At 44.3% G+C, this 17,592-nt stretch overlaps 1 protein-coding gene across 1 annotated transcript in view; it reads left to right on the top strand.

The window, feature by feature from the left end:
- LOC308316868 (uncharacterized protein) overlaps window positions 1-17,592 on the top strand; it is a gene marked incomplete at its 3' end in the record, with an annotated part of 49,117 nt that overhangs the window by 26,066 nt on the left and 5,459 nt on the right. The window contains exons 9-12 of the mRNA XM_080765656.1: window positions 9,609-10,073; window positions 10,802-11,007; window positions 12,970-13,339; window positions 14,462-14,629. Of these exons, the coding sequence (XP_080621782.1) occupies window positions 9,609-10,073; window positions 10,802-11,007; window positions 12,970-13,339; window positions 14,462-14,629 (1,209 nt within the window). The remainder of the gene's footprint in view (window positions 1-9,608; window positions 10,074-10,801; window positions 11,008-12,969; window positions 13,340-14,461; window positions 14,630-17,592) is intronic.

Raw genomic sequence — 17,592 nt, 5'->3', positions numbered from 1 at the left:
TTGTAGGAGTGGTTGTGCACTGCACTCAAAAACATTGAACAAATGAAAAAGCATTCACGAAAAACAAATCACAAGTAAATGTTTTATTTTATTTCAAATGAACATTTTGGAGCTATTATAGGTTGGTTTCTTCCAGACAGCAGAGATATACTTAACGTGTCATTCACATGACAAAAGGCGTGGTAAAAGTCACGATGTAATTCAGCAGGGCCAACATGCAGCCGCGTGTGGATGATTTGACGTTTTGTTTAGCGGGGGCTGACGTGAGCCAATGGTTATACAGTCACCCTGAGTGACGCCGAACAAGAAACAAAGTATAAACATATAGCAGAAAAAAACGGGGTGGTGGTGGTGGTGGTGGTGGTGGTGGGGTGGGGGTTAACTTCTCATGTAAACATGAGTCTGATAGACTACACACAGAGTTTTTGGGGGCAGAGGGGACGGAGGATGTTGGTGTGTGATTTGGTGTCTAGGTTTCGCCCCGACGGCAAAAGCAAACAGCCTGCTGGATAAAATGGTGACCGCATCACAACCGTTGAGTCGAGTGAGATAATGCTCCACTGGACTGGAGTCTGGACTGGCCGGCTCTCTCTCTCTCTCTCTCTCTCTCTCTCTCTCTCTCTCTCTCTCTCTCTCTCTGTGTGTGTGTGTGTGTGTGTGTGTGTGTGTGTGTGTGTGTGTGTGTGTGTGTGTGCGCGCGTGTGCGTGTGTGTGTGTGTGTGTGTTTCCTGCTAGGGAAAAAAGTGCCTCACTCCTCAAGTCCAGTCCTTGCATCACAGATAGTTTCACACACAACAGCTGGTGGAGTCTGCCTTCCACAAACCTGTCTCCATTCTGTGTGCATGCGTGTGTGTGTGAGTGCGTGCGTGTGTCCCGTATCCCTAGTGGTGGACTATAGTGTTGCTTTTGATGGCAAATTGTGGTCATCTGGAAGGTTTTATAGTTTTAGCCTGTAGTTTTACTCTACTACTACTTGAGAGGTGTTACTTAAGTACTTCTGGGATACTTACTGTATGAATTTCATTCCACGACACCTCTAGAAATGGGAAAACGACATTATGAGAGAGAGAGAGAGAGAGAAGGCGGAAAAGTTGTGAGTTGTCAGCTGCGAAGAAAGTTTCCCCAATTGATGACACTTCCAGGAAAATGTGTGAATTTGAGTGATGTCACATTTCTAGAATGTAGCTGGCCATGCCACCCAGAAAGACTATACAGGCTTGTCATTCAGCAGACCAGGATTCAACATTTTTCGCTTATTAGCCCATTTTGACCTGAGATCAGATTAAAGAAATATCTGTAAATCTTATATCCAAGCGACAGCAAAATAAAAAAATCAAAGTCTTGGACACGTCTTGAGAGGCAAAATCTCATCAAAATGGTGGTCCGTGGCAGGCTCAAAATGAGCCGAATAAATAATGGCCCTTTTGATGTGAAAAAAAGGGTTGGAAAAAAAAAAAAAACTTTATTGCTACTGACTGTAGCGTCGTGCTACAGTCGAGGGTCATGACAGCCAGCTGACCAAATAAAAGCCGAGGGAACAACGGCTGTACCACAGGGGGAAACACCAGTAAACATTCAGACAGACAGACAGACAGACAGACTGCAGCAGCGTGGGAGGACAGACACAGCACAGCTTTCAGAGTTATAGTGCAGAACCACAACAGTGGGACTTTGAGACGTTTTACATGCTGTTGTAATTGTGATTTCCTCTTAATGGCCCTGTGAATGTTTTCAGAACGGGTTAAAATAGTATTGTTGAGCAAAAAAGGGGGGGGGGGAATAAAAAGAAGAAAGCAGCTCAAAGTGCTCTTCTTGGCATTGTTTAAAGAAACCAGGGGGGTGGGGGGGGGGAGTTAACTTTGTTTGAAAATGACCTAATCTCCATCATTTTAAATGGATATTTCACCTAAAAAAAAAGAAGAAAAAAGGCGGCCTTCTATATCGTCTACACTCAGGCTTTTGTGAACAGCCAGGCAGTTTTTTTTTTTTTTAAGTTGGTCGATTCAGTATTTAGATATGTGATATTCATTTTTTATCAGACATGCCCCTATACAAAACCATTGTAACTTCAAACTCCCATTATAAAAAAATATATATATATATCAAATGGCTGTCCAGGGCGTAATAAGGCATATCAAAGTGGGGGTCCTTGAAATTAATGGAACCAAATGGACCCGGCCATAAAACGAATTCCAATTGATGAACTCAAGAGTCACAGACTCCACCACAAGAGTCACAGACTCCACAAGAGTCACAGACTCCACAAGAGTCACAGACTCCACAAGAGTCACAGACTCCACCACAAGAGTCACAGACTCCACAAGAGTCACAGACTCCACAAGAGTCACAGACCCCACAAGAGTCACAGACCCCACAAGAGTCACAGACTCCACAAGAGTCACAGACTCCACAAGAGTCACAGACCCCACAAGAGTCACAGACTCCACAAGTGTCACAGACTCCACAAGAGTCACAGACCCCACAAGAGTCACAGACCCCACAAGAGTCACAGACTCCACCACAAGAGTCACAGACTCCACAAGAGTCACAGACTCCACCACAAGAGTCACAGACTCCACAAGAGTCACAGACTCCACAAGAGTCACAGACTCCACAGAACCAGTGCATTATTAACCCCATAGAGACCGGCGGGAGAAACGAGTGTGTTTCGTTTCATATTATAGGAACTGGCCCTTTTTTCTTTTCTTTCGCGGCAGCGTGATAAACTGATCATTATTGGCTCGAGGGAGGCAGCTTGAAGAGCAAGCCGCAGTCATTTGCCAAACATTGTTAGTTACGTCTAAGACGTTTCTGGGAAATCCAGTTCCAAAAGGGGGAGAAAGCTCCAGAGAGTCCGCTTGGTCACTATTAATCTCCTCATAATCTCCTCATAATCGCTTCATGCTGCAGCGTCGTCCACCGTGTGCTGCAATAAGACAATGCCCAACACACTGCCGCCGCAAAAGAACAGAGCATAGAAGTTCTGGTGGTTCTCGAGTCTTTGGAATTACATTATTAGGCTACTTTAGAGCACCTTTTGTCATATTAAGGGCCCGATTCATACTCCTATTTTAGAGCCGAATAAAAGTCGGTTCGGCTCTGTAGAGCCTATACAATGTGACGTCATTTGAGGTTCGGGGGGGGGGGGGGCGGGGACCGTCCTAAAGTCGCTCTTCGGTGCTACTAAAAAAATCTGACGAGCCGAAATCATTTCGGCACTACAGCGCCGAAACAGTGGTAAAATAGGAGTATGAATCGGCCCTATAACGGTACATGCGTAAATATGTGAATGTTGCAGAGGTACAGAAAATACAGCACGTCACCAGGAATATTATAATACGATATACGGGAGAGAATAGTTACTTCCATAGGACAAGACAAAACAAATACTTGTATACTTGGCGTTTCACGCCAGCATTCCTATTCTGGGGGGGGGGGGGCATATACCAAAAATAGCCGCTCTATAAGCTCACAACTTATAGAGGGGTCTAAGTGCCGGTGACTAAGTTGGTGAATTCCAAATATTATCAACGTATGCGAAGGCACCCCTGGACTTGCGTCAAGCAGAGAGGAGTTGGCTCCCATTTTGACCGTTTCTTTTTGTTTGTTGGTATGACCCGGCCAGGGGATTGATTGATATAACAATCACACATCACATTCAAATAAAGCAACCATACAATAAGATGTGTATAAACAGAGCAGCAAAGAACAATACGGGACCGTACCTATTTTCCCTCAGCCCTATGTTCCCTCGGGTCCGCGTCAATATGCCGACGGTCCGATGGACAACCTACCTCAAACCCTCACCCTAACCCTAACCTCCCCCGGGGGCAGACACCTAAACCTAACCACCCACCCTCTCCCGACCCCCAGCGCACCTCGGACCAATGCTCCTTCTGAGGGAATTTAGGGCCGAGGGAACATAGGGCTGAGGGAACATAGGTATCACTCATTCTTGAGATGAGGGACAAAAGTGGAAAAAACATGTCCCACACATAAGAGCCTTATTTTATGTAATAAATAAATTAATTCATAAAAATAAAAGCACTTGCAAAGTTAAGTGTAATACAGTTGTGTATTATTATGCCCTTAATTTCATTATAATTGTTTTCATATTCCATCTGAATTAGTTAAAAGCAGGCCCTGTACCCAAAAAGGCCTGTATTTAGCCTGTCCCCAGCAAGTGGCCACAATTTCAAACTGCCAAAAAAGTGTCTAATACTGTCACAATCACATAAATATACATACTAAATTAAAGTAGATTGTCAACAACATAGCAAATAATATACACAGTTAATTTTAATTCATATTTTCTATTAAATATCTCATATCAAATGTTCGTCCCACGTCTCCGTCAACTCCGTCAGGTTTTTTTAAAAGTCTTAAATTAATCAGAAAATATTGTCGACAGATTTAGCCTGAAGACTCCTTTTCCAAGTCCCATTTATATTTGTTGCAACAGTGGAGTACCTGGTCTGACAAGCATTCAATTGTTTGATATTTTAAACAAACAATGTTGATAACAATGTGGTCACAGCTTTTACATGTCAACTCCGTCAGGACATTATTATGATCTTTGTTAAGAATTCAAAAATAATGTTTATTATTTTAGTTTAGGGGTTAGGTTTAGCTAACAAAATTAAGCAAAAACAAAATGGCTACATTGTACTAAAGAGGGTTAAGATGAAAACAAATGCCATTTTGTCAACTCCGTCAGACGTCAACTCCGTCAGATTTTGTGTCTGACGGAGTTGACGTGTATCTGACGGAGTTGACAAAAGTGTCCCTAAAACAATAAAATTATTGTTTTTGAATAATGGGCAGTATTCTAATTTGGCACACAGTTAGAGCATGCCTTAAGGAACATTTTTGGCTATGGGGCCATCACAGATTTGTCTCGTGGTGACCATGGCAGCCATATTACAAAAGAGCCGCCACCTGATGTTATTTTACAATAACTCAAGTTCTACACCACCTAGGATCTTGATTCTGGTGACTAAGACCTCATTTTCAAGGATGAGGGATACAGTGGTACAATTTAGACTTTCCCTGTGACCATGGCAGCCATTTTTCAAAATGGCCGCCACCTGCTGTTATTTTACAATAACTCAAATTCTACACCACCTAGGATCTTGATTCTGGTGACTAATCATACATTTTCAAGGATGTGGGGTACATTGGTAATATTTAGATTTGTCCTGTGACCATAGCAGCCATTTTTTTTTCAAAATGGCCGCCACCTGCTGTTATTTTACAATAACTCAAGTTTTAGACCACCTAGGATCTTGATTTTGGCGACTAATCATACATTTTAAAAGATGAGAAATACAGTGGTACTATTTAGATTTGTCCTGTGACCATGGCAGCCATTGTTTTTCAAAATGACCACCAACCTGCTGTTATTTTACCAATAACTCAAGTTTTAGACCACCAAGGATCTTGATTCTGGCGACTAATCATTACATTTTCAAGGATGATCTTTCTCTGGGAGAGGTAAGGGCTTATTTCAGGTGCAGGTTGAGTTTCTACTGACAGGACATTAAAAGGAGGTGGGCTTTCTGGCCTTTGACTTGCCCCTTTCAGGTACAGATGCACAGTTTGACTTCACTGGCCACTGCAGGGAACTGTGGGGGAGAAACTTTGGTCTCTTGACACCCCGATTAGGTTCAGGGTTTTTTTTGGTGGAGACTTGCCTTTCATGACATCTTTGCTGCAGCAGTTGATCTCCTTATTGCCAGTGGTGGCACACTCTGGGTCTCTGGGGCATTGTATCTTGGTGGCCTCCTGCCAGTGTTTCTCCATCCTTCTCCTGAGCTCTGTGTTCTGGGGCTCTGTTATAGTCAACTTACATTGTCTTGGCTGGAGATTGCTTTCCTGCAGGGTCCAGCCCAGTCTTGTGCAGATGGCTGCTGGCCCACCTGGAGGCCCCAACCTCACTTGTTCGGTTGGTGTGATTAGGTGGGGTGGTCTTCCCCAATCAGGATGAGGGGTTTGACCCTTTCAAACGGCAGTCTGGCCAAGTGTCTGTATTTAGTTGTGAGTTTAGATACAGGATACGATTGCTCACCCAGCCCCAGGTGACATGAGGTGAAGGCTCCTTTGATTTGGTAACATTGCTTTGGTTGACATGCTGGGGACACAGAGAAAGACACTGATGCCTTCAGTGTCTGCACATCCTGCCTGATGGTCCTGAAGCCAAATCTTCTGTCTTCAGTCTTTCGCTCACTGTTCACTGCTCACCTCACCGAATTTAGCCCAAGGAGTTTGACCCCTAGTTTGGCCATAGACCCCCTAGTTTGGCCATAGCCACTTGCCCAAATGTGCCGACATGTGCTGACCTCATCACATCTGTGATGATGGCTATGGCCGTTTTTAGCCAACGTAGTGTTTTTTGTGCAAAACTAATGCTTGGAATGGATCCAGAATCATGAAAAGCCCCTAGTTTGACATGCCACATGCTACTTAAAGCATAATGAAATTTAAAACATATAGCCTTATATTGTTTGTTGATGGTACCCAACTTTCAGCAGCTGTCAAACATGCCCCTAGGGTGGTCAAATAGAAACCAATGTGGGATATGTTAGTAGACACCTTTACAAACATTGGTGAAGAAAATTCTTGGTAAGAAATGTATTCACAGATTTTATATTATTCTGATAATATTCCCTGAGTAAATTGGTAAAATAATAGCAGGTCCACCATTTTTTTAAATGTCTACCATCCATGGTCACAGGATAAATCTAAATAGTACAACTGTATTCCTCACCCTTGAAAATGTATGATTAGTCACCAGAATCAAGATCCTAGGTGGTGTAGAACTTGAGTTATTGGGAAATAACAGAAAGTTGGCGGCCATTTTGAAAAATGTCTACCATGGTCACAGGACAAATCTAAATAGTACCAATGTATCCCACATCCTTGAAAATGTATGATTAGTCACCAGAATCAAGATCCTAGGTGGTGTAGAACTTGAGTTATTGGGAAATAACAGAAAGTTGGCGGCCATTTTGAAAAATGGCTGCCATGTTCACAGGGCAAATCTAAATAGTACCACTGTATTCCTCATCCTTGAAAATGTGGGATTAGTCACCAGAATCAAGATCCTAGGTGGTCTAGAACCTAAATCAGTTAAACTTGTCAACTCCGTCAGATGTTCGTCAACTCCGTCAGACGTTCGTCCCGTGATGTTTTTGTTAATTTCCAAAGAAATAGAAAATTTGCTGTCAAATCTTTTGTGCTTATGTATTGAAACACCAACTGAAATGATACGTAATGATGATTTTTTTTTTTTTTTACATGGTTTTCATGTTATAATATTGAAAATAAAGGTTGAAATGAAGGTTTTGAGAAATTGGATATTTCATAATAGTGTGATATTGGAACAAAATAATATTAAAAGATTTGTATTACTTAACTTGATTACTGAAAGCCATTATAAGATAACTGAGGACTTTATATTATTGTTGAAATGATAAAATTCAATTAAAAGGGATTTTAGTGTGTCTGACGGAGTTGACATGAATCAGGTATTAAGTGCATAAATGTCCCATTTTAGAAAGAAATGTTATGCGAAAAACCTGTTCCTTCTCAAGATTGGTAGTTGAGACCTGTGTCTACAAATACATCTATTTGATTTGAATGTATCTTAAAAAAAAAAAAAATCCAGTTTGAAAAAAGTTTTGTCCCTTATCTCAAGAATGGGTGAGGTATGACCCCAACAATACATGGAAATCGACAACACACGTAGAAATAAACACTATTACAAACCAAAATGTTTGGGATACAAAATGGTATAAGCATTATGTGTGTGTCCCAATGTTTGGGGGACCCTGTGTTTACTGTGGCACTGCACTGAGCTGTCGCAATAACTACGTGGTTTCTCGCTGACTCTCGACATGCCGTTTGATTGATCGATCTGCAGCTAATTCGTTTTTCACGTGAACCTCTTGCCCTCGAGGGAACATTTTTTGATGGCTTCATAAATCAAAGTGTCAATTTTTGGCAAACGGGGTTGTTGGTTGTATTCTGTTTGTTTCTGTTTATTTTCACATTTCCCCACTAGTTGTATAGGCCAGCACCTCCTATTTCGATCTGGACTCATCCAGTCATTTGATATATTTCTGATGACTGAAGTTAATCATTTTAATCTCTTTAATTTATCCTCTTTGTAATCTAATTTAAATATCATATTGGAAAAAAAAACGGACTTCCACCCACATACTTGAATGACTTATTTATAGTCAGGATTAGGAACCGAAATGTCCTTTTTTTACTGGCCTGTGACTCTGAGAGAGTGAACCGGATCCATCCGGTTTTATTTGTACACAGTTAAATTAACACATGACGGTCCTTGAAATGAACCACTTAGTAAACACATTTCGGCCAAACCGAGGTGGCAAGGCGGTGTGGAGCTGGTAGACTAGATCGGTGAGGAGATTCGGTGTGAGGGGAAAGAAAGGCAACAAAGTATAATAGGGTTTAACCCATTCTGACCTGAGATCAGATTCATACGAGGTTTCCACTGGACACACACTGGTCTGATTAACCCATTCTGACCTGAGATCAGATTCGTACGAGGTTTCCACTGGACACACATAGACCAACGGTTAAAATACCTTCCCAAAATAGAACGCTTGGACAGTCAGTTACATCGACGTCACTGTTTCACCCCGCATCGCCTTGCTTTTCTTTGCTTGTTCCTCTGCGTGCGTGCGTGCGTGAGTGCGTGCGTGTGCACACGTCCGTCACGACACATTGTATAAGCTTGTAGTTTGTCTTTTTTCACTACTTTTACCAGACAGATGAAGTACTAAGCAGTAAAGGCATTAAATGACCACAAAAGCATAAAATGTTGACATTTTAGAGATACTGTTAAAGGTTTCTGCCTGACAGCGGACACATTGAAAAGTTTAATTGTGATGTTGACAGAATCAAACTTTATTATCGCACTACAAGTAACACGGGCGAAATCATTAGTTGTGCAGGCCCATTGATGCAGTTAAAAGATACTGTAGATAGAGAATTAGAGCATAGGAGTCAAAAGTGCACACGGAAGTGGCTAATAATGTGCATAATTAATAACGAGTCATGACATGTCTGTAAAGGAGAGTCCATTTAAAACCCGAGATCAGTTAAAGGAGAATTCCATACTAAAAGGCTTTCTTATACCTTTCTTTGTAGTTGTTACGTCCCCATCAAAGAGGTCCAGGTGTTATTTTGTGCAAAAGCTCCTTATTGGCTATTTCCCCTACCATATAAGCCTTAAATGAATTGCATTGAATTTAATGGGATGTTGTGCTAATTTGCTTATTTCCATCGAAATAAGTAGTAAAGTGTGCCGCTTGGGTTATTATTTACATTATGAAGAGAGGATAATATACAAAGAAATTATAATTTTGAGCTATGGCAGGGAGTGGCAGGGATTTCCTCCCTTTTATTGCATGTGAGTGAGAACACTAAAAGTGTCCATGAGTCGGGTGGTATATTTGCTCCTATGATACTCCTGTATAGGGTTTGCCGTTTGAACTACACACAGAGCGCGGGGGGGTTAAATGTCACTGAAAGTGCTCGGCTGACCGGGGGGTGTTGTTGTGTGTTCCTATATACAGGGCGGTTGGATGTGGTCAACCAGACGTCCTTCGTGGAGGTGTCCGTCCTCACCACGTCGGCTCCTCTGCCCACCACCCTGTCCACCACCTCCCTGTCTCCCCTGGATCCCACCTCCCCCACCACCACCGCCGCCGCCGCCAGCTCCGCTCATGACGAGCATGAGGAGGAGGAGGAGCCGTCCATGACGTCCATGTTCTCCACCAGCATGGCTCCGCCCCGCCCCACGCCCCCCGGGGGGGAGGAGGAGGAGCTAGAGGAGGTGAGCGCCGCGGCTTACACCACGCCCTCTACGAGGCGCCACATCATCGCCACCGCCGCCGCCACGGCCTCCACCGCCGCCGCAGCCGCGCACGGCACCGCCGACTTTGACATCGGCGACTTCGCTCGCGGGAACGGAGCCGCCACGGAGCCGGAGGCGGCAGAGCGCGGCGACACGTTCCTGACCGGAAGTACCGCGGAACAAGGTTAGAATTATTTTTCAATTTCCGTTTGTTTTTTCTATATATATATATATATTTTTTTTTTAAAGTGGATTTGCTCTTTTTTACCTTTTTTTAAATTAGTTTTAGTGTTTGTTTCAATGTTTCTTATTTGTTTAATAATATGGGGTATAGCCGGGTGATATGTAATAAATCTCAATCTGCGAGGTCACGTTGTGCGCCTGTGAACTTGTAGACCGGCTATACTCAATAACAGGCAAGCTGCGCAGGGCTTAACCCATTCTGACCTGAGATCAGATTCATACGAGGTTTCCACTGGACAACACACTGGTCTGATGAACCCATTCTGACCTGAGATCAGATTCTAAAAAATGTCAGTCGTTCTTCGATTTTTCAAAAAATAGCAGACCTACAAGCTCGTAGCGCGCCACTCGGTGGCATGCTATGAGCTTGTAGATCTGCTATTTTTCAATAGCTAAAGCATAACATGATGCCAACACCAAAATGGGTTCCCGTTCAGAATGGGTTAAATCTGACGCAGCTGTAAATGACTCGCGTGTCTGAAATGTCGACCTATAGACCTACAGCCAAGGACATTTCCTCCGTGATTTCATTGATTTCGTAAAACGAAACACACAAAAGTGTTTCAGTCAAAAGCCTTGCTCGTCGTATATAGCGCTTCTTTCACTTATACAGTGACAAAAAAAAGAAAAACTAAGTATTTTAACTATAATAACTTGACCCCCCGCCAGAGTCCCTGCCGCCGCCCGCCTTGCCGTCTGAGGACCCGGAGGAGGAGGAGGACGAGGAGGAGGACGAGGACCACTCAGTGATCCAGGTGGGCACCGTCCCGCCTCACATCGCCATCACCATGGACGCCTCGCCGGGGACCGATCCCGCCGACCGATCCGCCCTGGGAAAGACGGAGGAGACCATCGTGGAGCCAGGCATCACCACGGTATGTATATATATAGGCACTGTTGTTGTTACCGTGTGAAAGAAATTATAGGCTCTAAAGGGAGTCTACCAAAGCGACCTCAAGCCTAAAACGGCTGGTCCGGTGCTTCACAGGTGCAGGGACATCAAAGGATGTCTTCATCAGAGTCAAAAACTCTGATGAAGACCGCAAGGTCCAAACGTTAGTTGTTTTGTATACTCAGCACCTTAACACATTCTGTACAAAACACGTCTGGAAACGTCATAAGGATCAGAAACGAGTAATACCTTAGACGTCTGTGGACGTCCTAGCGACGTCCAAACGACGCGGGGCGAGATAATAATATTCAGAATTATTCCTATTTTTTTTTTTGGCATTTCGCTTTTCGCTTGCCGTATGCTAACGCTCTGTGCAAATATTAGCTTGTCATTGACTCCCATGTTAGCGTGGCGGAAAGAATGACTCGTATCTCCTGATCCAGGGCGCTCTCCGTGGTGATGAATGGATCGATATGCTGGCGCTGCATTTCTGCTCCTCATCCGTCTCTCCCGCAAAATATGAACGCTTTTTGGAGTTTATATAAATATATTAAGATGATCGGGGATTATGAGCTCACTTTGTCAAGTCAATTTTTTTAAGAAAGTATTTCCGGTTCATGGCTTTCAGAGTAAAAGCGATCAGACTACTCTGGCACTATAAGGGCCTTTATTTTGATGCACGTTGGCGTACTCAATGTGTTAATAAAAGGCTCTAAATGTCCGTGTTGCTCCAGTCTCCTCTCCTTTTGCAAATTATAGGCTCTATTGCACAGCCTCCATGGGCCTCTTCCTTTGTACAGGTGTAGCCGATACTAATGAAGTCTCTGTGTGATTAAAAATCACACCCGTGTGAAGCGAGTGGTGCAACTCCTCTCATATTAGCAGTCAACAGTGCAGCACTGTCTCTCTCTGTCTGTTTCTGGAAAACAGCGCCCCCTACTGGTACCAAGGTTATAATAGTTTTTTTCTTTTTCATTTCATAGTTTAGTTTTAGTTATTTTTGATTTTTTTTTCTTCTAATTCAGTTAGTTTTAGTTAGTTTTTAGAGCGGGGTTGTTAGTTTTTATTTTGGTTGAAATGCTTAGTTTTAGTATTTTTTTTTTCGTACTTTGGTTTATTTGTGGGTTAGGGTTAGCGTGGCTACATGCTGCCGTGCGGTGCTGAAAAACCGCCGTAAAACTTGTTGGAGAAATGAGGAAACGAATCTAATGAATTCAAAAGGATTATATTATAAATATCCGAAAGGCATATAAAGATAAAAAAACTAAAACTATAAGGGTATTTTGTCTATAATTTCAGTTCGTTTTGAGGACACACAATGCAGTTTCAGTTTTTGAGTTTTAATTAGTTTCAGTTAACTAAACTTTTTTTAAATTATAGTTTTCGTTTTTTAGTTAGTTTTAGTTAACTATTATAACCTTGACTGGTACTCATTATATGATGCTCATTAATGAACACATGGGTGGACACGGGAACACGGACATTGCTGTTCCTTGGAGTGGTTGCACCACTCTAAAAGGTCCCCTGTCTGCAGGGCCATGTGGTCCATTTGGTTCCATCTGTGCACTTTCATATTTTTTTAATATGGCTGCTGTGCATATAGGGCCCATTACAGTTTTTTTTTTTCCTTTTTTTTTTCTGAATTGTCTCCTATATGGTCACCATTCATGTAACATTGTGGATATAGTGCATTTATATTGATTATTGGTAGTGTAACCAATTGATTATTGGTCACTTTTTTGTATATTATTGAAGTTATTTGTCATATGGTTATCCGCCCTGTGCAGCTTTATGCTTACAACGTCTAAAAAGGGCAAACAAGAAATGCAAGAAATGTATTCCCCAACGCCAGGAAGACCGCAGTTAAATCATTCAAAGCAAATGATGTGTTTCGCCCCATAATTAATCACGAACAAACAAACATGTTCATGTCGGTGACACACAGCCTACCGAAGAGACCCCGACAGCGTCCACCACTGAGGAGAAGGAGGAGGAGGAGACGATGTTCCCGACGTTCCCGACTCCGCTTCCTGACCTTCAGTCGACGACGACGGAAGACTATTACGATGACGTGGACCCGCTGGACTCGCACGTGTACGCGCTGCCGGACCCGGACGCTTTCCCGGAGCCTCATGACGCCACAGCCGCCACCGAAGACGCCACCACAGCCGCCACCGAAGACGCGACCACAGGAGTGACGTCGTCTCCTCCGACGCCTGAGGCCCAGGGCGGGGGCGTCGTCCACCACACGCCGGCGCTCGTGTACAAGGAGGACGCCAGCCGTGCCACGCCTGCGCCTGACACACCTGTGACAGGTATACACTAATAGGCTGAGACATAACCTTATTAAACAACATAACAAATTAAATTTGCAAGCTGTAGTGTATACTGCACTGGCCTCTGTCCTACTGCCCTACTGCCACCTACTGTCTGTTTATTATATTACACAGTGGGTGAAAAGAAAACACCCCTTAAGACTAAACCACACCCATCAGAGGTGTGACTTCCATAGGTACCCAGGTACTTTTAAATACCTAGAGGTAACTATGGGTACTGGGCCGGCGAAAAGGAAAGGAACCCCACTGTATATATGATATTATTTCGTTATCGTGTTGGGTTTCACCCCGACTTAATTTGATTCGATTTCACGGATTTTTGTCAAGTCCCTGGCTGCACCCCTCTTCCGTATAGCCATTGGTTTGCTCTTAATCCAGAGCGACTTACATTAAGCAATTAAAAAAAAAAAGAAAAAAAGCATGGTATACATCACATGATATGAACGTAGCAGTGGGGTATCTGGGCTGTATTTTGCGTGTCTTAAGTACCAGGTCTTATTACCTAACTTGAGTAAACTAAAGACCTGGAGGCGTGATCAATGGCTCTTTGGCCACTCAGAATAGCCAAATGGCATTGATCACGCCTCCGGGTCTTTAGTTTACTCAAGTTAGGGAATAAGACCTGGTACTTAAGACACGCAAAATACAGCCCTAAATCTCATGAAACTATATGTATAAACTATACATACTATATACTATATTATAGTAGTTGCCCAGGCCCGGACAAGAATCCACTCTCCTCTTGACCGTTAATGTTTTCAATTCTTATTGCAACGTCGGCTCAGTGAAAAGGAGCGCACCTCCCGAGTGCAGAATAGTGACTGGACATAATAATGTGCACGCCCCTCCCATGTGTACTAAAAAATCTGCATTAAACAAACCGCCGCTATGTGTGGATATATATAAGGAGCCTGCTGGTTGGTCGGTCGGTCGGTCATGGTCATGTGACCAGTCCAGAAAAGGCCTGACAATGTGTGAACGAAAACGACAACAAAGACAATTGATATTATCGCCACGCTATCCGCTCTAACGACGCGTTTGGCAAAAAAGAAAATACAAAACATTGTGATATTTCATGTCGTCTGTTATCCACCACCCCAGCCTCCACCACCACCCCAGCCTCCACCGACGGCGAGACCTCCGGGGAGCTGGAGGACGTGACATCACCGGCGCCTACCTCTGTAGCCCCCGAGGGCCCCAGCTCTTCTCTCGCCGCCGCCGTCCGAGTCATCCTTGTCCAAGTTGACGCGCAGAAGCACAACGGATCTGGTAAGTGTCATTTTTAACCCATTCTGACCTGAGATCAGATTCTAAAACATTGTCTTCTATACATCCCGACAGTTCTCTGAAAAGGCTATGTTTCTATGTGTCTTCGACCTTTCAAAAAATAGCAGACCTATACAAGCTCGTATAGCGCGCAACTCGGTGGCGCGCTGTGAGCTTGTAGATCTGCTAATTTTTTGAAATAGCTAAAGCATAACATAATGCTAACACCAAAAGGTGGTTTCCCGACAAAAATGAGGTAAGGGGGAGTGTGGCAGAGGGTGCACTTCTTTGCCTGCGTGTGACAGTGACAATAATTCACTATAGTCTGTATGTTTCGCCGTATAGAGCAGAGGCCGCTATCCAGGGTGCTGAACTGCATGGTTCTGTGCCTGTGAGGATGTATTCATTGTATGCATAGTGTACAGAGCTGCACGGGAGCGAGTCCAGTTACAATTGCACCAGTTTGCACACAGCTCAAAAAGTAGCTGCAGGTCCCTGTTCCTCATGACACACAAGTGTCTCTGTCTCCCCCCCCCCCACCCTTTTGGTGTTAGCGTTATGCTATGCTTTAGCTATTGAAAAATAGCAGATCTACAAGCTCATAGCGCGCCACCGAGTGGCGCGCTACGAGCTTGCTATTTTTGAAAAATCTTAAAAACGTGGCTTTGAATATAGATTCTTTCAAAGTGAATGTCTTTAACTCAAGTCTAAATGGGTTAAAGGCAACACGTCACACCAATGCAACTCCATTGCCGTGCCTTTGGGATTAATGGTTTTGGCGAGGAGTTGCATCGGTGTGGTTTGGGCTTTAAGACAGACAGAGTAAGATAAAGAGGGTAATTCTACAGTGCCAGAAAATGTTTAATAACTAAGAATTCTCAATAAAAGGCAGCTGCAAACAGAGAGTTCTTTTCAGGACCTGAGAGTCGTGTAGCTCAGACATGAGCTGGGTACAATCACAGCTGTGGGATTGTTTTGTTGTGTATAAGCCTTCTGACGGCCTTGACCGTGCGAGTTTCCCTTTTAAAGAGCTTTTAAGGCTTCTCGCCGTTCCACGTTTCTCCGAGTGTAAATCAAAGGAAGGATGAACGTGTGATTCAGCCCCTCTGCTCCCGAGCTCCCATTGTTGTGTCGTCAGCCACGGTAAACGCTTCCAGAATGGAGGCTGAGTCATCGCTTCGTTTTCCATCCGGTCGCTCCGCAATGGGTCTTCTTCACAGCTCCCTCATGCTCATGTGTATCTTGTGGCAGACAGACAGACAGACAGACAGACAGACAGACAGACAGACACGACACGACACGAGACAGACAAGACAAGACAAGACAAGACAAGTGCAGACCTGGGGCCGGATTACCACTTATGCCTAAACATTTTGGGGAAATGATTGTGAAAATAGCCGAGCTTATAGATTTCCGCGGCTTTGGCAATTCAACAGAGGGAGTTAGAAGAAATGTATAGAGGGACATGAATAGGAGGGGGTAAACAACAAGCTAAGGTTTTGGCAGCAGTCCGGCAGTGGCTTAACTGGATTAGCAGGTGTTCTGGTTGACATGATGACATAATGACATAATAACACAACATTAATCATAACCCAGCAGACCAGAGCCCAGGCTCTCTGCCAATGACTGACCAGTCCTGTTCACCTCTTCCAGGTGGCTTTAACTGTTTTAACGGCTGACAGGTCAACAGAGGCGTGAGCAAGAGTCACCGTTAGACGAGCCAGTGGTTCTCAAACTCCTTTCTGTTCACCCAAGGGGGGGGGGGGGGGGGGGGGGGGGGGCGTCTTTTTTGGGGGGGTCCCAGCAGGGGATGTCAATAGGCTTTATGTAACAGCAGCCATATTGGAAAGAATTATATCACAGGTCTTGCACAGTGGCTCTCAGACTTTTATGTTTCTGTTTAAGAGGACCCCCATAACTGAAAGTGTACAAGTGTACACACACACACACACACACACACACACACACTCTCAGATTTATACACCTTCTTCTTGGAACCCCCTCAAGGAAACCATGTGCATTATCAGCACCCTGACTTTGTTTGTTTGGACAGAATGGACACACACTCACGCACACGTTGGTTGGTTGGTTGGTTCAGGGTGTTTTGGCAGAGGTGTGTAGGAGCTTCAGGGTTGGGCTCAGTATCTTCGAACCAATCCATATATAGGACTTGTCTTTCATATCGGGGCGGTGACACGATCTGCTATATATAGCTGGCTGAGCAGTGATCGGCCGACCGGTGTTGAGGGCTGAGCAGCGATTGGCCCACTGCCGCAAAGAGGGGCGGGCCAGTACGCAGGTGATGCAGGAATGGACCTGGGGGCCAACAGCATGCTGCACAACAGTTGGGTCGGGCAGGCTGCCAAGAACACACTTTATTTACGTGAGTGTGTGTGTGTGTGTGCGTGCGTGTGAATGTGAATGTGTGTTTTCATGACCAAAACCCCCCCCCCAATAATCCTCTGTGTGTAATAATACCTGCCTCTGCCATGTTGCATTGTGAGTTTTGTCGGTGTGTCTGCGTGCGTGCGTGCGTGCGTGCGTGCATTCACTTTGTGCATTCAAACTCGCTATATGCTTGTGCACGCCGATGTGTGCGCCTGCAGGCAGAGTCCAGCGGCACGCTGGCAGCAGTGTGTGTGTGTGTGTGTATACCTACGGGCCCATGCAGTGCCCCAGACGCCTGATGTGCTTAGCAGACTGGTACATGTGACATCACCGCTAATACAGAGGTGAGGTCATAGGACAGGACAGCGGGGGCGCTGGCCAGCCTCACAGCAGCACACAGCCATGATGTCACCGCCATGATGTCAACGCCGTGTGAGCGACCGGGACTGGGAAAAATACCGTGTCACCGTGTCACCGTGTCACCGTGTCAGCATTTTGACCTGAGATCAGATTTAAAAAAAGAAAAATCTTAAATCCTGACAGTTTAAAAAAAATATAGCAGACCTATACAAGCTCGT

This window comes from Protomyctophum bolini (genome assembly GCF_963924005.1).
Source record: "Protomyctophum bolini genome assembly, chromosome: 6".
Taxonomy (NCBI): domain Eukaryota; kingdom Metazoa; phylum Chordata; class Actinopteri; order Myctophiformes; family Myctophidae; genus Protomyctophum; species Protomyctophum bolini.
Note: the sequence above shows the minus strand (reverse complement) of the source record. Positions and strands in the feature narration are given on the sequence as shown.